We start from the raw sequence: 22,158 nt of genomic DNA, 5'->3' as shown, positions 1-22,158 counted from the left end.
ATTTTTGGAGTCATAAAAATGTTATTCTTTGTAGATATGTATGAATTCTGGAAAGTAGTTACACCGAGGAACGCCTTGTCCTACTGACTCACTTCTGGACTCGTGGGATGGAAGAAAATGAGATATAAAATTAAAGTAATTCATCAGCTTTGAAATAATACCTGCGGATGTTAGGTATGAATTAAGCTACAAATGAGGTTGAGTGAATTTTTTTTAAAGTTCCTTTTTATAAACTAAAAGGTGAGCATTAAAAAACATTCCTTGTCAGGCATGGCTGAGCATATGTGCTATTACAGTAATTGGGAGGAAGAAGTAAGAGAAACAGAAGTTCGAGCCCAGCCTGCGTTATCTGAGAACCCCCAGTTTAAAAACCCTAAAAATAAATAAATAAAACATCATTTTAGAAAATTGAACATGTTTTTGTTGTTGCTTGTTTGTTTTTTTCAAGAAAGTGTTTCTTTGTGTAGCCCTGGCTGTCCTGGAACTGAATTTGTAGACCAGGCTGGTCTCAAACCTGAGGATACACCTGCCTCTGTCTCACAAGTGCTGGGTCTAAAGGCATGTGGTACCACCACCTGACCAAAAACCAAACGCATTGATAGTGAAACCTCTTTCTCTCATCTCAGGTCTGGTGGTGTAGCCTACACTGGCCTTGACTTACGATTCTCCTGCCTCACCTCCTGAGTCCTGGAACTCCAGGTATGTGCTGTCACATCTGGCATAAACAGCTCTTTGTCATTCTGTTATTTCTAAACAGGAGACAACAGCTTCTACGCTCAGTTCAAGCAGCTGGTATGGTGGCAATCGGCCCAAATTAGACTAACTTTGTTGTGAAATTCTACAGTAAAGCCTCATGGCTCTGTTAGATATTCAGAGATCAGCCCTGTCTTCTTTTTAACTGACTCTCACAGAGGGTACTATCTCCCACAACCCAGTGAAAATCCTACATATAATGACTTTCAGTCGTTTTTGCAAATTCTCTGAGTCATCTTTTCTTAATGCATTATGATCATGACACCAGTTGCAACACATAAGAACTATTTGTTATGGTTGAATGCCCTTGGCATCCGTATACCCAAAGAGTCTGGTATGTTATGATGGAAATTCCTTCCAAGACCCCTCCCCCATCTGTCTCCAAACCCTGCTGCATCTCAGAAAGCCTACCAAATGAGGACCTCTTCCCCAGAGAACCTCAAGACCACTCCCACAGGGTATTTAAACTGTCCCCCAGAAAACAGACTTGTGGTATTTCTGGTCTATCTTTCCCTTCTCCTTTCTGGGGAACTGGAAGGCCATCCTGGAGTGTTGTATCCATCAAACGTGAGCTTTTCCAATTCGGTTTGATTTGGATTGCTGCATCGACTTATTGGGGTGTAGAAAACTTTTCACTATTTCTGAGCCAGGCAGTGGTGGTGCACACCTTTAATCCCAGCACTCAGGAGGCAGGTGGATCTCTGTGAGTTCAAGACCAGCCTGGTCTACAGAGAGAGTTCCAGGACAGCTTCCAAAACAATACAAAGAAACCCTGCCTCGAAGAAAAAAAAAAAGATAAAAACAGAAAACTCCCAAAAAGAACATTAGGAAACCCAAGGACAATAGAGGTGCCAGCAAAATTACAGACATGTAAATTACAAAACCAGGAAGTGTAGATTGTTAATATGAAAAGTTGCTGTCATGAGCAAGCAAAGGAAAGCAAGGTGAGAAGTGAGATGGTTTTAAGTCTCCTGCTAACAAATACTTGAAAATAACACTGCTAAAGAGAAGTGATATGGCTGGGCGTTGGTGGCGCACGCCTTTAATCCCAGCACTCGGGAGGCAGAGACAGGCAGATCTCTGTGAGTTCGAGGCCAGCCTGGACTACAGAGCGAGTTCCAGGACAGCCTCCAAAACAATACAGAGAAAACCTGTCTCAAAAAACAAAAAACAAAAACAAAAAAAAGAGAAGTGATATGAGAGGAGGCCCTCCCCTCCTGATTGTAGGAGAGTGGCCAGGTTTCTTATGAGCCCTGGCCTTTTCCTTAACAGGCAATGATTGGATGGCTAGACTTGACAATAACGATGTTAGTTTGCTTTGAGCCAGGATCCTGACTATAGCCCTGATTGGTCTGGAACTTAATGTGTAGACTAGGATAGCCTTAAACTCACAGGAATGATGGTGTACATTTTTAATATTTGGGAGGCTGGGCAGGAGGATCTCTGTGAGTTAAAGGCCAGCCTGGTTTTCATAGGGAGGTCCAGGACAGCCAGAGCTATGTGGAGATGTAGAGAGACCCTGTTTCAACACAACAAAACCTCAAAATAGAGTTTAGGGCTAGAGAGATGTCTCAGCAGTTAAGAGCACTGACTGCTCTTCCAGAGAACCTGGGTTCAATTCCTGGCACCCACAAGGCAGCTAACAACTGTCTATAACTCCAAGATCTGACACCCTCACACAGACGTACAAGCAAAGCACCAATGTACATAAAATAAAAGTAAATTATTAAAAAAAAGAGGTCAAAGTAATCCTTGACTATATAGCAAACTTGAGCCCAGCTCAGACACAAAAGACCCTGGGGGGGGGGGGATGGTGCACGCCTTTAATCCCAGCACTCGGGAGGCAGAGGCAGGCGGATCTCTGTGAGTTCGAGGCCAGCCTGGGCTACAGAGTGAGTTCCAGGATAGTCAGAGATGTTACACAGAGAAACCCGTCGGGGGGGTTCTGGGGGAGGCAGAGGAAACACAGAAGGTACAACCCATTTTCCCAGCAGGATGAGTCCTTCTCAGGACTCCTAACACTCCAGCAGATCTTGGGGCGAGAGATGTGCTGGGAGTAAGAGCAGCTATAGCCTGACCTAATCCCTTGCCCAAACCAGGACTCCCGGAAAGATAAGAGGAGCTGCTGTAATGACAGGGAAAACAGTTGTAAACAGACCATTCAATGCAGAACGAGTCACGCGATGCCTCCTGGCAGAAGGAGCTTTGTGGGCAGAGATGGAGACTAAGGAAGCACCCTGGAAGGCAAGGGACCTCAGGATGTTGGAGTGGGGACGGAGGTGGGTGGGAAGAGAGACTGTGCCGTAGTGGGGGCGGGGCTGGCAATGGGAACTGTTTCTTAGCAGGGAACACCATGACCAGATTTGCATGTGGGGACAATAGCTGGGCAAGCCTGCAGAGAAAAGACAGGAAGAGCACAGAGTAGCGGAGAGGTGATGCAGAGGCTGGCACAGTGAGCGGCTGGCGAGTCATGAGGCCCTGATCTCAAGCAGTATGAAGGTGGAGGTTCCAAAGGAAAAGTCTCCACCACGAGGGACTCCAGAGATGGGAATGACGGGGCAGCCAGGGGAGAAGGGGCTGGGAGGTAACAGGAGAAACAGAGGTTTCCAGTCTGGGTGACTGGTGGCTTCCGCCTGCTTCCTCCAAGGTGGTGTAAGTAAAGAATGACTTCAGCTGCTTGGCTGACTCCGGAGAGTTGACATCGAGGAAGAATCTTGCAGGAGGCAAGTGGTCGGGTCAGAAGCTGAACCGCCAGATCCAAGGAGTGAGCGGAGGTGGTGAAGAAGGGGTGAAGGTACCCTCAGGGAGCCGGAAGGTCCAGTATCAATGAAGCACGGAGGCAGATGGGCCGGGCACCGGGCTCCTGGAGCCTGGGTTTATGCTAAGCACAGGCATACCCCACGCCTCGCCTCTTCTGTACCTTTGAGTCATGACCATGGAGGTAACAGGTGATCTCAGGAGAAAACCAGGAGGACACGGAAGATGAGGGCAGATGAGGAGGGTCCGTAAGAAAGCCAGGGCCGTGAAAGTGATGGGTTCTTCGGATGGTTGAGCAAACCGTTTTTATCTATATGCAGGCATGAGGGCCTCTCTGGTGTTTTCTGATTGTTACTTTTTGTTGTGGTAGCACATGCATAAAGTAATAATCACCCTTTTGGCTATTTGCAGATATGTGATTCATTGGTTTTAGCTGGGTGTGGTGGTGTGAGCCTTTAATCCCAGCTCTTGGGAGGCAGAGGCAGGGGAATCTCTGTGGGTTGGAGACCAGCCTGATCAGTAAAGGGAGTTCCAGGACAGCCAGGGCCACACAGAGAAACCCTGTCTGGAAGCAACAACAAACAAACAAAAAGCAAAAGAAGAAAAGGAAAATATCCATGATTCAGTGGTTTTAAATGTGCTGTTTAAGCAACCCCTCTGTACTTACTTAGAATGTTTTCATCTAGAAGGTTGAAGGCTGGGCCCCTACCCTTTGGTGCTCTTGGGGGGTGGTGGAAATGTAAAGAGGTGACAGTGGAAAGGAGTTAGGTTTCTGGGGGTGTGTCCTTCAAGGGAGTATTGGGTACTTCTCTTTGCTTCTCAGCTGCCATGAAGTAACTTGGTCTCCTCTGCCACATGCTGTCATGATGTTGGAAATGCAAAAGGGATTACCTGCTGAAATCTCTCAAACTCTGAAGCAAAGGAAACCTTTTTTTTTTTTTTTTTTTTTTTTCCGAGACAGTGTTTCTCTGCATTGTTTTGGAGGCTGTCCTGGAACTAGCTCTTATAGACCAGGCTAGTCTCGAACTCACAAAGATCCACCTGCCTCTGCCTCCCGAGTGCTGGGATTAAAGGCGTGCATCACCAACGTCCGGCAATGCTCTTTTTTTTATATATATAAAATGTGTTTAATTTTATTCACATGCATGTGCATTGGTGTGAAGGTGTTAGGTCCTTTGGAACTGGAATTACAGACAGCTGTGAGCTGCCATGTGGGTGCTGGGAACTGAACCTGGGTCCCCTGAAAGAGCAGCCAGTGCCCTTAACTGCTGAGCTATCTCTCCAGGCCCATGCTTGACGTTTTTGCAGAGCACCAGGGTTCAGTTCCCAGCACCCACCCTCATCAGGCACCTCACAACTGTCTGTAACTCCCATACTAGGGGCATATGATGCCATCGTCTGGCTTCTTCCAGAACTGCATGCACATGGTGCACATATATACACTAAGGCACACACACACACACACACAAATAAAAATAAGTAAATCCTTTAAAAACAAATGCAGTATAATATACCACCTGTAGTACTCAGGCTTGTACCTTAAAGCAGATACAGTTGCTCCTGTATGTAATTCTGGTTAAGAAAAAGGAAATGTTGGTGCGCAGAGCAGAATTTGAACAGAGATTTCCAAGGAATTTGGGATGACTAAAGTCAATTCCTTGAAAAATACTAAACAAAATCTGGAAAAGTCTAAGTGCTTTGGAGGACACCTGCTCTTCCTCTGGGATGTGGGGTGGGGTGTGCTGCCCTGTGGTCATGGGATTGTGATCTTATGGTAGACTGATCTGTCAAGTCTCTTTTCTGTCTGTGTCTTGAGGCTAGGGCACTAAAAGCATTACTACAGCTAGGCATGGTGGCTTTAATCCCAGCACTTGGGAGGCAGAGGCAGATGGATCTCAGTGAGTTCAAGGCCAGCTTGGTCTACACAGCATCTAGGACATCCAGGACTGTTACACAGAGAAACACTGTCTCAAAAAAAAAATGCATGTGGTAAAAATGATCTTTTTCACATTGTCTTCCAGTTCACTCACTTCCAATTCCTCCATTTCAGAAATCACTACTCAGTCATATAGCTAACAGCTCTCTCTCTCTCTCTTTCTCTCTCCCTCTCTTCCCTCTCTCTCTTTCTCACTCTCCCTCTTCCTCTCCCTCTCCCCCTCCCTCTTTCTCTGTCTCCCAAATATGTTTGTGTGAGTGTGCAATGTGTGTTCAGGTACATGTGGAGGCCCTTCTGGTTCATGGGATATTGAAAGTGTGTGAAAAAAAAAATAAAAGGAGTCAGGCATTGGTGGCCCACACCTTTAATCCCAGCATTTGGGAGGCAGAGGCAGGTGGATCTCTGTGAGTTCGAGGCCAGCCTGGTCTACAGAGCGAGTTCCAGGACAGCCTCCAAAACAATACAGAAAAACCCTGTCTTGAAACCCGCCCCTCCCCAAAAAAATGAAAAAAAAAAGTTCACAGTAGCTTTCCACTTCACAGAAGCTCATGACTTGAAGACTGCTCCCCTATAAGAGACTGCTCTTACCTAGATTAGCTAAACCTGTCCCCTTTACCCATCTGTAAACACCAAAACTGCCCCTTGTTTTCTGTATGTAAAAGCCTCTTCCTTGTTCAGCCGTACCCAATAAACCTGCCTCTGTGTTCAACACTATATAACAAACACACTGAACTTCCTGAAGACCAAGGTTTCTCTATCCAAGAGCCTGGGCCTCCCAATCCCAGTGTCTGTCTGTCTGTCTGTCTGTCTGTCTTTTCTTCATTTCCTTGAAGCTTCAGTTAGGTTCGTCCCTGGAGCTGTGCTGGATACAGCACTCCACCTTAGTTTTTGAGGCAGAGTCTCTCTCTGAACCTGGAGTTCACTGATTTGGATGACCAGTAAGCCCCAGGGACCTTCCTGTTCCTACTTTCTCACCTCCGGGGTTGCAGCTATACATGGTCTGGGCCCTGCTTTAGTGCTTGTGATAGGCTTGAACTCGGGTCTTCATGCTTGCACACAGCAAGCAGTTTTATCAATGTGGTCATCTTTGGAGCTCCAAAAATTTCTTTATTCTAAAAATATTTCTGGATGGTTTTTGACATTGCGGTATCTTGTTATTATAATTGTGGACACCCCCCTCTCCCGCAGAAACAGTGGAAGTGACACTCATCTCTCATTTTTTGAATTCTCCCAGGGGTGCATTGCCACTGAGAAGACATCCTCTGTGGGCAGATGAAGGTCAGGGGGAAGGAGGTCTGGTGGGTGCTGACATACAAAATCTGAATATGGACAGGACAGCAAAGTCACAAGTCAGAGCCCAAAGTTTGCAACGCAGGCTCTTAAGATGCAGTTCAACTGTGCCTCAGCAAACGGGGGGGGGGGGGGGGGGGGAAGGGGGATCACCCTGTGAGGGAGAAGTGAGCTGCTCGGAGCAAATGGGAGAGTTTGGGTTGGAGAAGTTAAACGCCAGCGCTTGAGGCTTCCTCACGCTCAGGGGGTTTTTGCATTTCCCAGAAAGCAAATGGGGGAACAAAAGCTTGAAGAACACAGTTGGGAAGGTCAGTGGGATATCGCCAGGGCTGGAGGCAGCTTCACGTCTATTAAGCTGGCTGGAGAAGGCAAACTGCCTTTATGTATCAGAACTGTCTTATTCCTCCATCAGTAGTGGGGATGGAACCCAGGGAACTTCATGTTAGGCACATGGGATACACTGGGCAACATCTTAAGTGCGGAATTTCATTTTTATCTGTTCTGGAGTTGGACATGCATGTCTATCAGTTTTAGTTACAAATGTTTACTGAACATGTGCTGTTCTCTCCCAGTTGCTGTCAACAAAAGTGTCAACTGACCATTTCCCAGTTGTCATGGGTGTGAGGCCAGGCTCAGGCCTCCTCCACGAGGTGACATGCAGGTTGAGATCTGATGTACAAAGTAAAGGAGGGGACAATTCCAGAGAGTGTGGACACTCAGGGCGCTGCACTCTGAAACTTGTTGGCATCTGAGGGAAAAAATGAAGGGACCAAGTGGGTGAGAGGGGGCTAGGAGGGGAGGGTGGGAAGACAGACATGAAAGAGAAGGGGGGAAGAAAGGAGGAAGGGGGTGTTGTCTATATGTGCTCACTGGATGTCTTACAAAGGAGACAGTCATGTTTTCAGTGAACCCTGTCGTGTTAGAAACCACATGATTGCCAGGCGTTGGTGGCACACACCTTTAATCCCAGCACTTGGGAGGCAGAGGCAGGCGGATCTCTGTGAGTTCGAGGCTGGGCTGGACCGACAGCCTCCAAAACAATACAGAGAAACCCTGTCTCGTAAAATAAAACAAAACAACAACAACCAAAAAAAAAAAAAAAACCCCAAAAAACCCCCACATGATTGGCGCTTGTTTATCTCAAATGAGGATTTTGCCTGAACTTTTCAGAAAACCCCCAGTGTGGTGGTGTACTGCCCCTAAAACTTGTCACTTCAACTGGATGGTACAGTTTTGAAGAAGTCTCTGTCTCTCTCTCCTCTGTCTCTCTGTGTGAGTGTGTGTTTTCTCTCTCTGTCTCTGCCTGTCTCTGTCTCTTTGTCTCTCTCTCATTGTGTAGACCAAGCTCACCTGGAACTCACAGAGATCCAACTGCCTCTGCCCCACTGAGTTCTAGGATTAAAATCATAACAACTCTCGTTTCTTTTCTTTCTTTCTTTTTTTTTAAGATTTATTTATTTATTATGTATTCAGTGTTCTGCCTGCATGTCTACCTGCAGCCCAAAGAGGGCACCAAATCTTATTACAGATGGTTGTGAGCCACCATGTGGTTGCTAGGAATTGAACTCAAGACCTCTGGAAATCAGTTAGTACTCTTAACCTCTGAGCCATCTCTCCAGCCTCTGGTTTCTTTTTTCAAAATAATTTTTATTTTGTTTTGTGGGCATTAGTGTTTTGCTTGCATGTATATATGTCTGCATGAGTGTGCCAGATCCCCTGGAACTGTAGTTGTAGACAGTTGTGAGCTGCCATGTGGGTGCTGGGAATTGAACTTGGGTCCTCTGGAAGAGCAGCCAATGCTCTTAACCGCTGAGCCATCTCTCCAGCTCGACTCTGTTTTTGTTTTCTAAGATTTATTTATTATGTATACAGTGTTCTGTCTGCATGTACTCCTGCAGGCCAGAAGAGGGCACCAGATCTCATTACAGACGGTTGTGAGCTATCCTGTTGTTGCTGGGAATTGAACTCCGGACCTCCGGAAGACCAGCCAGTGTTCTCAACCTCTGAGCCACCTCTCCAACCAAAGTTAAGAAACTTTGGTTTCTTAAATGTCACATCGGTGCTACTATGGTGGTTAGTGTTGGCTGGCTCTAGAGTCACTTGGGAGACAGACTTCTGGGCATGCTTCCTGGGAGTTGGGGATTACAATGATTGAGTTGAGAGGGGAAGATTCATCCTGAAAGTGGAAGGCACCATTCCCTGGGTCCAAGATCCTGGACGCAACAGAAGAAAGCTATCCGGGCACGAGGGGGCATTCGTTGCTGTCTTCTTCTTGTCTTGACTTCGCTGTTGTGATGGACTGTGTCCTTGAAATGTTAGTCAAATGAACCCTGCCTTCCTGAAATCACTTTCGCCAAGTTTTTGTTTGTTTCCTTCTCACAGCAATGGGACAATGAACAGCTCCTCAGCAGACAGTGAGGGAAAGAAATGGAATTCGGGCTCAGGTACACACTGCTGTGTCACTGAACAGCCAGAGGACCCACTGCTGAGGTCTAACTGCATGGTTGATGCACAGAAGGAAGAAGAAATGTGGCTCATGAGGCTTGTCAACTGAGGCAATGCTAGTTTTGAATGTGTTCTAACCCCCTCTTTAAACTGTGGGTTTGGGGACCCTGCAAAGACTTGTTTCTTGGAATGTGGGAATTATGAAAATTTTGACAAGAAAATGTTTCTTTTTTTTTCCTATTTAAATTAGAAACAAGCTTGTTTTACATGTGAATCCCAGTTCCCTCTCCCTTCCCTGCCCCCCACCAACCCCCCATCCTATCCCCTTTCTGCTCCCCAGGGAGAGTGAGGTCTATCATATCCTTTGGAGCAGGGCCTAGACACCCCTCCCCCCCATGTCTAGGCTGAGAGAGTATCCTTCTATGTGGAATGGACTCCCAAAGTCCATTCGTATACTAGAGATAAATACTGATCCACAGCCGGGCGTTGGTGGCGCACGCCTTTAGTCCCAGCACTCGGGACGCAGAGGCAGGCGGATCTCTGTGAGTTCGAGGCCAACCTGGTCTATAAAGTGAGTTCCAGGACAGCCTCCAAAGCTACAGAGAAACCCTGTCTCGAAAAACCAAAAAAAAAAAAAAAAAAAAAATACTGATCCACAGCTAGAGGCCCCATTGATTGCCCAGGCTTCCTAACTGACACACACATTCAGGGGGGTCTGGGTTGGTCCTATGCTGGTTTCACAGTCATCAGTCTGGGGTCCATGAGCTTCCCCTTGTTCAGGTAAGCTGTTTCTGTGGGTTTCTCCAACTTAATCTTGACTCCTTTGCTTATCACTCCTCCCTCTCTACAACTGAATTCCAGGAGTTCAGCTCAGTATTTAGCTGTGGGTGTCTGCTTCTGCTTCCATCAGCTACTGGATGTAGGCTCTAGGATGGCATATAAGGTAGTTATCAATCTCATTGTCGGGGAAGGGCATTTAAGGTAGTCTTTCCCCTATTGTTTAGATTCCTAGCTGGGGGTCATTCTTGTAGATCTCTGGACATTTCCCTAGTGCCAGATTTCTCTTTAAACCTATAATGACTCCCTCTATTATGGTATCTCTTTTCTTGCTCTCCTCTATTCTTCCCCTGATTCAATCTTCCTGCTCCCTCATGTCCTCTTCTCCCCTCCTCTTTTCCCTTCTCATTCTCCTAACTCCCTCTCCTCTCCCCCCTCCATGCTCCCAATTTGTTCAGAGGCTCATGTCCCTTTCCCCTTCTCCGGGGGACCATGTATGTCTCTCTTAGGGTTCTCCTTGTTTCCTAGCTTCTCTGGTTTCTGTATGTACAGAAACTAGAAATTAATTGAAGATCTAGTGCATGCTGCGTGTGAGGTGCTCTTGACAGCAGACAGTGCAGCTGCATTGTGTGGGTCATTGCAGTCTTGGCTCTGAACCTACAAAATCCAACCTTTGGGCTGAGAATGACACCACCCTACAATCCATAACCCCAAAGAAGCTAAAACCCTCTTCCAGAAACAGATGGAAGTGGATGCAGAAATCCACAACTAACCAATGGGCCAAGCTCCTGGAGTACAGGAGTGATAATATGAACAAAGGAGTCAAGACCATGATGGGGAAAACCACAGACTCAGCTGACCGGAGCTAGTGAGAGATCACTGACAACGGGGAACCTGAATAAGACCGAACTAGACTCCCTTAATATAGGTGACAATGGTGTGACTGGGACAATATACGAGGCTACTGGCAGTGGGTCCAAGATCTAACTCTAATGCACAAACTGACTTAGTGGAGCCCATTCTATATGGAGGGATACCTTGCTCAGCCTAGACACAGGGGTGTGGGGGTGGGGACATGCCTTGGTTCTGCCTCAAGGAGATGATGAGACAGACTTAGTAGACTTCCTGGGGAAGGCCTTACCCTCTTTGAGGAGCAGATGGGAGAGAGGGGAGTGGGAGAAGCAGAAGGAGAGGAGGGAGGGGGAACTGGGATTGCAATGTAAAAATAAATTAATAAAAATATATAAAAAAACCAATGAGTGCTGTCTCCAATGCCTCAGTTCTGGCTCTGGACTATTTTGCATCCTGAATTACAGTGTTCCTACTGTAGGTAAGAAGTTTTCTGCTCTTGCAGAAACATGGTTTAATTAGAAACCAATGGCCTTTGAATGTTTCCCTGCCATCATTCCTTGGTTTCTAAGTATCAAAATAGTGTAGCTCTGGATTGTATTGTTAAGACTGGTTTTTAAAATTGCTGTTCAAGGGTGGGTGGTGGTGGCACATGCCTTTAATCCCAGCACTGGTTAGGCAGAGGCAGGTGGATCTCTGAGTTTGAGGCCAGTCTGATCTACAGAGGGAGTTCCAGGATAGCCAGAGGTACACAAAGAAATCCTGTCTTGAAAACCACAAAAAATTGTTTAGTAATATTTGATTTGTGTTTAGAAAGAAAAGTTTTCAGTTTCTGAGATGGCACCAAACATATTTTTGCCACTTTGTACTATATGTTTAGGGGAAGCTTCATTCTCATCATTGACAATTATAAAATCAAAATGTCATTCAGCTGTGGACAATGTTGGGAATGTTCTGTATTCTACCAGGTCAAACCAACATTTAATTCTTTAATTTTAAACAATTATTTATTTCGTATGTTGTATGCACAAACACACAAACACATGCATATGAAGGTTAGAAGACAATTTGTGGGAGTCAGTTCTCTCTTCCCACCATGCGGCTTCTGTAATCAAATTCAGCCATCAGGCTTGGTAGTAAGCACTTTTCTTACTGAACATCTCACTGGCCCAGGGTTTAACTCTCTATGAAAAAAATAAACAGGTAAATAATGTCATTTACTTTTCATATTTAGTGATAGAATTATGTGTGCACCAAATATTTTAAAATAAATTGCTTTATGATTATCAGTAAGTGATTTTGGGGGGTTCGAAACAGGGTTTCTCTGTGGCTTTGGAGACTGTCCTGGAACTAGCTCTTATAGACCAGGCTGGTCTCGAACTCACAGAGATCTGCCTGCCTCTGCCTCCCGAGTGCTGGGACTAAAGGCATGTGCCACCACCGCCCGGCCCAGTAAGTGATTTCTATTTATTTATTTATTTTGAGATAGGACCTCACTATCCTCACTATGTATTTTTGGCTGTAGACCAGGCTGGCTTCAAACTCACAGAGACCCTTCTGCCTTGCCTCCCAAGTGCTTGGACAGTGGTGCAGTTTTTTAACCTTAGCCAATCTAGTTAATTTGTGGCGGCTATTTTATGTACTGATATTCCCAGGGTCACACAGATATTTATCAGGGTGGGTGGGAGCCACTGTGAAGGAAAATGTTCAAGCAGCCCTGCCCCCAGACCACCCACATGACTACATGACCCTCACTGGATCTAGTTGTCTGGATGGCATTTGACACCATTTTCTGTGCTGTGACAGGCCTGTTATTTTGATTTATTTTCTAAATTCTTTGCCATCTTTAATTTTGATGAACTGCAATACTAAGATTCCAACGATATCATGTAAAACAAAGAACACCTTGCTTTTTAGTTTTTTGAGACTTCACCTCACTTGGGAGCAAGGATTTCACTGCAGGTTCTAGGGTAGGCAAGTGCCTCCACTTCCCACTGGTGGATAATGACAGTGGTGGTCCCCGAGACTGTTGTCTAAGTTGGCATCACTGAGGGCCAGATTGTCCCTTTGATATTTGTATTGTCCATAAATACCCTGTTCGACAGCTGGAGACAGTGTAGAGTGTAGTTTTTCCCTCGCCAGCTGCCTGGGCTCTGCCGTGTCGCAGTCCCCAAATAACATACAAGACAGTATATTAATTATGAAGTTGTTGGCCGTTTGCTTGGTTTCTTACTGGCTAGCTCTGATTTAAGTATTTAACCCATAATCTAGGTATTTCTCTTACCGGAGAAAAGGGTCCAGACCTCTTACTCCTATGGCGGGCTACATTGTCTCTGACTCTGCCTCTCTTTCCCAGAATCCTCCTTGACTCCTAGTCCCAGCTATCTTGCTTCCCTATTGGCCAACAGTGCTTTATTCAACAACCAATAAGATACAGATTTACAGAATTACATCTCCCATCAAGACAGTCCATATCTCTTCTCACTAGCATTCCAGCATGCAATTTTCCCTCTGCTGGGAGACCTGGAGCTTCCCCTCACCATCCGATGCTCCAGATGGAGAAGCTGCCTCAGCTGGTGCCTCCTGCGGAAGAGCTTGACCTACAGCATGGAGCTGACAGTACTGTTCTTCGTTCCCTAGTTCATTTTCCATAAAGCAATGTCTCCTGCAATAGAGTCTGACCTTCCTGAGGGATGAAGATTTTTCTTATTCATCATTGATATACGTACATATGTATATGTATATCAACTATGTAATCATACATGCATACATATCCCAAAGTATAACTTGGTATCCACTTTATTGCTAATAGGTACGACCTCTTCCTCCACTCTGTTGTCTCTCTCCTTGCATCAGGTGTCTCCAGTGGCCAAAGCCCCTCCAGTGCTGAGGCTCTGCTGGTCCAGAGGCAAGGGACATGACCTGACTTGAGTTTGCTGCTAGCCAATCTCTCCTGTACATGCTCTACCCTATTGCACATCAAATCAGTAAACATGGCTTCAGGCAGGCCCAGAACAGCAGTGACTGATCTGTAAATAAGGAGTCAGATCCAATCACCTCTCTACCTCCCAAGCTTAGGCCACAGGTAAGTCTGATAAGCACAATGGGCTGACCTTTACCACACATTTTCAAAAATTCCAGACCCTGAGTTCCAGCCACCCTTGGCCTCATATCTAGGCCTAGGTGGCAGTTGGCAGTGTTTAGTTCTCCTTCCAGACTCCTCTGATGGAGGTCACTGTTGCTAGTTCTTCCTAGATGCTGGAGGTGTGTGTGGGGGCAGTAAATAGAGGTGTGTGTGTGTGTTTGTGTGTTTGTGTGTTTGTGTGTGTATGTATGTGTGTGTATGTGTATGTGTTTGTGTGTGTTTACAAACACATGCCCGCAGGCATACAGCTGGAGATAGACTGTAGCAGTCCATCCAGCCCAAAGGCTCGGGCCAGCTCTGTCTTCAGGACTATGGTGAAGGTCTTTACCAGACTGTGTGGTGAGGTCAAGGAAGGCTGCCTTGTAGAGAAACCTGGGGTAGAAATTTTGCCTAGTTAATTGAAACATTGCAAACCACTTGGCAAGGTCAGTGAGATTAAGGTAAAGGCACTTACCACCAAGATTAATAACCTGAGTTCAACCCTCCAGAATCCTTGTTAGAAAAAGAACCAAGTATTGCAAGTGTGTGTGCACACCCCCCCCCCCACCTCCAGGTCATCTAACAGGTCAAAGTGAGCTGAGGCCTCCTGTTCCATTCTAGAGAGGACAGAATTGCTGAGCTCCTCAGACCAGGAACTAGACACACTTGCTAATGATCTGCACCATACCATCTGGCTCCAGAAGAGTGGAGAACGATAGGAGAAGCTGGTGATTGAGGACACTGTCGGTAAAAGATGGATACAGTTTGGATGCTGCTGCCAAAAAAAAAAAGGAAAAAAAAAAAAGCTCAACCAGAAGACACCTGGCCCCAGGAGGCACCTCCAGGCACAAACCGATGAGCAGCTCCTGGCATGGATGGTCACAGAGTGCCAGCAAGCACAGCAGGACTGGAGAGCCGCTCAGGTCCTGTGGCTGGGCCTTCTGCTGGGTCTCCAGCAGGCCCCTCCAGGTCTGCAGAACCGGGCCTATCAGTGAAGCAGCAGTCCCGTGTGCAATGTGTAGCTGGCAGCAGGAGGGATTGCAGATCTCTAGGGTCAGAACTGTCCTTTCAGAGGCAGAGCAGTTCAGCTGTTCTCATAGCCGAGGCTTGACCAGCAGTTTCTCAGTGCTCAAGAGCACGTAGCTGAGACCCAGTGGGGTATACAGCAGGAGCATCAGAACCTCAAGGAAGGAGATGCAGGAGTAGAGATAGAGGAGGAATATCCCCCAGCAGTCACAGGGAGATTCACTGTTGGCCTTGCTGCTCTGCTGCTCTGCACTGTGGCTGATGAAGAGCAATGAGGAGTACCAACATCACCACCATCAGACCTGGCCAAGGACATCCTTTCAGGATCCAGTAAAGCCCTCAGATGCCATGGAGAAATATCCAAAGGGCATGGGGAAGATGAGGGATAGGTTGGAGAAGAGGGTATCAAGGTTCCAGAGGTCACAGGTAAGGCAGCTGCTGGATGTGGTAAGATGCTCTGCAGCAGGGTGGCAACAGCATACTGCTGCGGATGGAGGAGGAGGAAGGGCGGAAGCAGGAGGTCTCTCAGGGTGACCACCAGGACACAGGCACACAGCACCATCTGTTGATTGGGATGTCTTCCCCACTCACTGTGGTGGTGAACTCAGCCACCAGGAACATCTGGGCAGAAGATGTGGTGTCACAAACAGAAGTATCTAGACCATCCTGGACCAGGTTGTGAAATAGCTGCTTTCACACGGATAGCATTTTGTAGCCAGCTGCTTCTGTATTTTGCTCAGCATGACTGGAGTGGATGTGGGGGATAGGGTGGCGTGTGGTGTGTGTTTGTGTGTGTATGTATGTGTGTGTGTGTATGTGTGTGTGTGTGTGTGTGTGTATGTGGTGAGGATACTGAGACATGCAGTGTTTTTGAGCTCAGAGAAGGACCTGCAAGGATGAGGAGGCAATGCTTGCCAAGCACCAGGACTCAACAGAGAAGCCCTTTCTCTAGTGTCTGTGACAGAAACTTGATTATATATATATGCATGTTTCATTAATAGAGGCTGATAACCCTCTTCTTTCACCTAACCCTCCCAACCCCTTTCTTTAAATCTGTGTTTAAATACCAACGTGATTTTAGACCTATGGGGCATAGGACCTATACCCATTTTATGGTTAGCTCAACTTTATTTGTTGGATTAAAGTGAGCCTTGAATCATTGCACTGGGGTGCTAACTCAGTGGTACGGCACTTGCCTAGTCTTAATATGATCCTGGGTTCCATTCCCAACCCTGATTCGATTTAAGACTATCACTATTTTGATTGACACCTACTGGCTGTACAGCTAGACCATATTAATAAATGAAACCAAGGAGGTTGATTCATTCAACTGTCAAGAGGGAGCGATAGAGAGAGACCACACATCCTAGAGGTAGAGGCTGTGTAAAGAACAGTTTCTCTTGCAGAGGACCTGGGTATGGTGCCCAGCGGCCACGTGGTGACTGACAACCACCTGGAACTTCAGTTCCAGGGGCTCTGAAGCCCTCTTGTGGCCTTCATGGGTACTGCATGCATATGAGCAGGCAAAAACAAAACAAAACAACAACAAAAACCACGCTCATACACCTCAAATAAAAATAAATAAATCTTTAAAAGAAAATGCATCCAACAGGCTACCTGGCATATGGCAGGAATTCTGAAGCAGCAAACTGAAGTTGAAGATTTTATTTGCTCACTATTTAATTAACTGTTGATTTTTACTAATTTATTTTTGACAATTTCATACATGTATTACTTATTCATTTTTACTTATTTTGAGGCAGCGTCTCCCTATGTAGTTCTGGCTGGCCTGTAGACCCGCTATGTAAACCAGGCAGGCCTTGAACTCACAGAAACCCATTTTTCTCTGTCTCTTGTGTTGGGGTTACAGGTGTGTGTCACCACACTCAGCAGTCGATCATTTCTTTTTTGAGACAAGGACTCAAGTGGTTCAGGCTGTCCTTGAATTCGCTACATAACTGAGGATGACCTTACCATACCCTACACAGGCAGGTTACCAACTAAGCCCCCATCCTGACCTTTAAAACATAGATGTTTCGAGATGCTGCTCGAAAACCAAGCAAGCAGACAAGCGCTGCATAGACTTGACTGGCGTCAACCAGAGTCCAAGCCCCTGGCATGGTATCTATAGTAAAGAGGGAGACCCCGCCTGCCTCTATGCAGGTAGGCACCTGGGGAGAGAGGCAGCTGCCAGGGGAATTTAGCTGTGGCGTCCCCTCCCCCCACGCTTACAATGGAATTGCTATGGAAACAGCATTCATGTACCAGAAATCTGTTTCTCGACTAAATTTCGTTCGAATTCTTTGTTTCTTTAATGCTTTGTATGAAGTGAGGCTTACCAGATTTTAGAGCTTTGTCTGAATTCAGGCCCTAAGTCCCACAGACGAGTGGAGGTGATGTGGCTTGGCGTGGGAGGAAGAAGACGTTCCTACCCTCACTTCACCAATCAAAACAAACCACAGGCTTTCTAATGGAGCAATTGATCTTATGAATTTTCTGCGGGCAGAAAAGAGGAAGGGTCCGTCCACTAGCTAACACTGCGCATGTGCTCCTCACATGCTGGCTGCAGCTTCTTTCTTCGGACATCACCCCCCCCCCCCCCCACCTTTTAAAAATTCCGAACTGATATCCTACTGTCAAGCTGGATTGGTTCCCCTTCCTCTCTTCCCCCACTACTGTTAATTCAAAAAGTTAAGCAAATTTTGTCTTTTTATCTAATTAGTCTTCTTCTTAGGGAGTTTGGTCCAGATGATTCATCCCAGAAAAACACCAAGTGCTTGGGACGCTTTGGCGGGGTTGCTTTCCAACTCATCCACAGTTTCCCAGGCAGAGCCTCAGTTTTCTGTTTCAACAGTGGCGCTGGCTGTCCTTTAGAGCTGTGGGTCAGTCGCTCCGAAGGCTGCTCGAGGTCACTGACGCCGCAAGGCAAAAAAAGCATTACGCTTCTCTCCAACACACGTTCTCGCAGTTAGGGTGTTGACTGCGTGCCCGCGCTAGGACCCAGCAGCAGGCGGGACGCGGCGTCCTCGCCCCACCCCCGACACGCACTGGGTGGAGCTGTCTCCCTCAAAGCGCGCTCCCTCGAGGGAGGGCGGGGCATCATGGGCGTGGCACAGCCGCGGTGGGCGTGACGGCGCCGGAGTGGGCGGGGCGGCACGACGCTGCCAGGTCGGCCGGGCGGAAGGACCTTCCGCGGAGCTCGCTCCCCAGCGCGCTGGGCGGGGTGTGCGGCGAGCGGCTTCCCGGGCAGGCGCGGGCCTTGAGGCGGCGGCTGCGCGGTGCGCTGGGGCGGAGCCGGGGGGCGGGCGGGCCGGCGGGCGGGGGCTGGGCCGGAGGAAGCCTGAGCGCCCGCGGCGACGACGGCAGCGGCGGCCCAGCAGGCTAGAAGCGTGGGTCCACGGCGGCTCCGGGTGCGGCCGCGGGCTGCGGAGCGAGCGGGCAGCCCGGCTCCCCGCGTCTCCCGCCCGCCGCGACTGTCTGGAAGATGGCGCCGGGCGGATGGAAATCCTAATGACAGTCTCCAAATTCGCCTCCATCTGTACCATGGTAGGTGCAGCGGCAGCGCGGCCCGGGCGGCCGGTCCCCGCCTTCGAGGCGCCGCCCGCGGCCCTGCTCTAGAGCGAGCGGACGGGGCGCGGGGCCGAGTGGACGTGGGGAAGGCGTGCTGGACGCAGCAGGCGAGGCTGGGACTGACCCCGGGGCTCCGAGCTGAGGACCGGAGCTGGGGATGGGGAACTCGGGGTCTGGGGACCGGGGATTCGGGGACTGTGCCTGGGTGCTAGGGCCTGGGGACTCACGGACCGGGGTTGGGGTAAGGGCTGCGTACTGGGTCTGGGGACTTGGGGGACTAGGGGTGGGGACTGGGATTGGGGGCTGGGGGCTGGAGCCGGAGACTCTAAACTGGGGACTGGGGACTAGGACCAAGGGCTGCAGGCTGGGGGTAGGGCTGGGAACCGAGTCCTGGGAACTGGTACTCGGAAGCCAGGGGACTGGGTCAGGGGAAGGGACGCGGCAGCCGCTGCGTTTCCGTGGGGCCGAGCGCGGGGTAGGGCGGGGGTCTGCGGCAGGAAGGAAGGGTCTCGATCCTGCCGGAGGACGGAAGTCCTGGCAGAGTTACTCCTCGGGCTAGGTGGAGCCCCGGGACCCGGGCTCGGGAAGGGGGCGTGTGAGCGGTGGAAACTTTTTAAGAGTGCTGTTGAAATGTTCTCTATTTTCTACTCGCCGACGAGAAACGAACTCTTGCGGTTTCCAACTTGTGTCCGTCCAGATGGCAGCCTTGTCGCTGAGAGTCCGCGTTAATCTTGAAAAGCCGCACTAGCTTTCCTGTCATTTGTTTACTTTAATAGAGCAGACGCTGCTGTGTGGGGTTGAAGTACACAGACCCCGAATAGAGCGAAACGTGGGTGGGTTCCAAACATGTGTTTTGTGTATTGCCAGAAGAAGCACCACGGTTTCCCACATGATGTGACAAATTCATTAGCTCCTTTCTGAACTTGTACATAGAGGTTGCGATTTATGAATCACCGAAAAAGTTATTATTTGCAGTGTGAGTCTGGAGTTACATTACCAAAGATTTGCACCATCCTGTTCCGTTTTTATGTTTTGGATTTCATCTAGGAGATCCCCAGACTTTCCACCTGAAAGTTATCTGTGCTTTTGCTTTAAGGAGTGGTGAATCAGGTAGGAAAAGTGGATTCTCTACTGCATTTTGTGGAGCAGTATTAAAAAAGGGTGGAATCTGTGGGCTTAAAATCCACAGCATCAAAAAAGTCATAGCAAGAAGGAATCATTGGAGAATCGATTTCCCCACTTGGATAATTGTTCTTTTCATGGTCTTCAGAAAGGCGCTATATTAACAGTTTCTGGGGTTGGTTGTCCTCATTACTTTAAACCTGCCACATAGGATAATTGACTCTTTTACAGGGATAATTTTACCAGATTGCTGAGCTCCACACCTTTTGGGGTCATAGTTCATTGTCAAAGTCTAGGGCTTCAGGAGTGGTGTGATTGCCATGGACTGTTCATTCACTCAGTTACATCAAGTTTGCAGCTAGCACCTGCTGACTAACACTGGCAATGCAGAAGTGATCCTGACTGTCTCTAGCAGGACGGTTTAGACCATGTTTCTGCCTCTAGGACTCTGGATGCAGAAGGATCACAAGCTCTGCAGGTTGGAGTTACAAGCAAGGAGACCTTGTCTTGAAAAAAAAAACACCCAAGAAAAGGCAGCCCCTACTTTCATGGTGTTTACTTTCTTCTTGAGGAAGACAATTCTCATTTATATAATAATATAGTATAATCAAATAAGAGCAACAAAGGACAGACCTGCCAGGGTTCTGTAACAAGTAAGGCTCGATGTCTAGGATATCCCAAGCTCACTCTCCTTAGGCATGTGGTGTGTGTGTGTGTGTGTGTGTGTGGTGTGGTGTGGTGTGGTGTGGTGTGGTGTGGTGTGGTGTGGTGGTGGTGGTGGTGGTGGTGTGTGTGTGTGTGTGTGTGTGTGTGGTGGTGGTGGTGGTGGTGGTGTGTGTGTGTGTGTGTGTGTGTGTGTGTGTGTGTGTGTGTATGCGTTTTGGCAAATACATCGACATCCATGCCTGGCCTAAGTGAAATTGTTCCAAAGGTGCTATTAAGATCGGGTGCGTCTTGTTCATACTTGAATAAATTCTACTCCTCTCCCTGAGTAGCTACTGAACAGGTCAGAGTGTAAGGAGAGCTGCTCTCCATCTTCTGGGAATTGTGAAAGTGAGAATCAGGAATGACAGGCCCCGTAGGTTCTGTTTTGCTTGGAATGTAAACTGTTCCATCACCCACCGACTATCTTAAGGAGGTCATCTGAACAACACCACTCTGCCACTTGCCTCATTTTTGTGATCTCAGAAGTGCTGTGCTGTATATGCCATGTGCTGTTCCCCCCATCTTTTATTAGGTTATGAGGCTTTTTTTTTCTCTGCTGGTGTTGTGAAACAGGGTCTTTTGTAGGTCACACAGAGTATGTAGTGGTGGCTTGCCTTGAACTCCTGATTCTCCTGCCTCCACCTCCTGGCCTCTTGGGATTTCAGATGTACACCACCACACCAGATTTAGACTGTGAGGGCTTTGAAGTTAAAGACTTACCTGCCATTTGACCATTTGTATATGTTTACTAGTGTACAGTGGAAACAGTCCTCCATTTCCTCATAGAGGTGAGTTTGGAGTAGAGGCAAGGCTGGGTGTGGAACTGTGGAGAGAAGGAAACCTGGACTTAGAACTGGATGCCTCGAGAGTCAGCAGCTGCGAAAACATTGAGGCACTTAGGATGAATTGATATCTTATTCTGTAAATATGGAAGTTTACATAACTTATTCACTTGTCAAAATAAGGTGCAGAAAAAACCTGCAGTAGCTTAATTGGGTGAAATAAATTAAAAATAAGTCTCTTCAGATAAGCTGCAGTTTAGATGACTGTGTTTCTGCCTTCATGTGAAAATTGGTGAGATGTTTCCCTTGGTGTTGTAGCCTGGTTCAGAGAGTGAGTGTCCTTAGACATACTGAAGGTGCCTCTAGAAATGCCTGCTTACTGTCTACCGTTAGTACACCTTCAGCTTCATGTGGTGGTCTTTAATGCAGTTTCTGTTTTCACTGCCTGGTGCAGCTCATGAAATGGCTTTAATTTTACACTTACTAAATGGCAAACATCAGGGAAAGTGGCGGGATATGCAGAGGGATTCTGGGTGGATGTCAGCAGCCTCCTGTGGCTAATCCAGGTGTTTAGGCATGTCTGCTGGAGCCCAGTGCTGCCCACTGGAAGCTCATCAATAAAGCACTGCCACTGTCTGGTGTCGGTCCCAGCTGGGAAAGACTTTCTGGGGAGGGGGCGTGGATATAGCAGAAACGAGGAGGTGAGTGGTTTCTCATCATGAGATGGCACTGGCTTGGCTGCTTGCCTAGCTTAGCCCAGTCACCAGGCAGGGAGGGTGTGTGTGTGTGTGTGTGTGTGTGTGTGTGTGTGTGTGTGTGTGTGTGTGTGTGTGTGTGTCCATTCATTAGAACATGGTGTGAATGCAGTCAACGCTACAAGGTAGGTGCCAGGTCAGTCTGCTAGGTTGTATTTCTGAAAACACCTGTATCTAGAACTGACTCTGATGTGAAAACTTTAAACCACTTATTGAAGCAATTTCAGGCAAGGCTGACTGGTTTGCCTCTTCTTTCTGCCTCTGACT

The 22,158-nt window shown here is 47.7% G+C and overlaps 1 protein-coding gene and 2 long non-coding RNA genes across 4 annotated transcripts in view; 2 read left to right on the top strand and 1 right to left on the bottom strand.

The window, feature by feature from the left end:
* Window positions 1–3,156: 3,156 nt before the first annotated feature.
* Window positions 3,157–3,920, top strand: LOC121141822. Its single transcript, XR_005878756.1, has 2 exons — window positions 3,157–3,252; window positions 3,401–3,920. It is a non-coding gene; the product is annotated as an uncharacterized LOC121141822 (long non-coding RNA).
* Window positions 3,921–11,795: 7,875 nt separating this feature from the next.
* On the bottom strand, window positions 11,796–18,197 carry LOC121142041. Its single transcript, XR_005879066.1, has 2 exons — window positions 17,297–18,197; window positions 11,796–11,991 (listed from the first exon to the last, which is right to left on the bottom strand). It is a non-coding gene; the product is annotated as an uncharacterized LOC121142041 (long non-coding RNA).
* The window catches only part of Usp12 (ubiquitin specific peptidase 12), a 54,118-nt gene continuing 50,015 nt past the window's right edge, over window positions 18,056–22,158 (top strand). For both annotated transcript variants that reach the window (XM_040751374.1, XM_005083188.4), the window contains exon 1: window positions 18,056–18,503. In XM_040751374.1, coding sequence (XP_040607308.1) covers window positions 18,456–18,503 — 48 coding nt within the window. In that variant the 5' untranslated portion in view covers window positions 18,056–18,455. The remainder of the gene's footprint in view (window positions 18,504–22,158) is intronic.

Source organism: Mesocricetus auratus, unplaced genomic scaffold, assembly GCF_017639785.1.
Source record: "Mesocricetus auratus isolate SY011 unplaced genomic scaffold, BCM_Maur_2.0 Super-Scaffold_100008, whole genome shotgun sequence".
NCBI lineage: Eukaryota > Metazoa > Chordata > Mammalia > Rodentia > Cricetidae > Mesocricetus > Mesocricetus auratus.
This window is presented reverse-complemented; position numbering and strand designations above follow the sequence as displayed.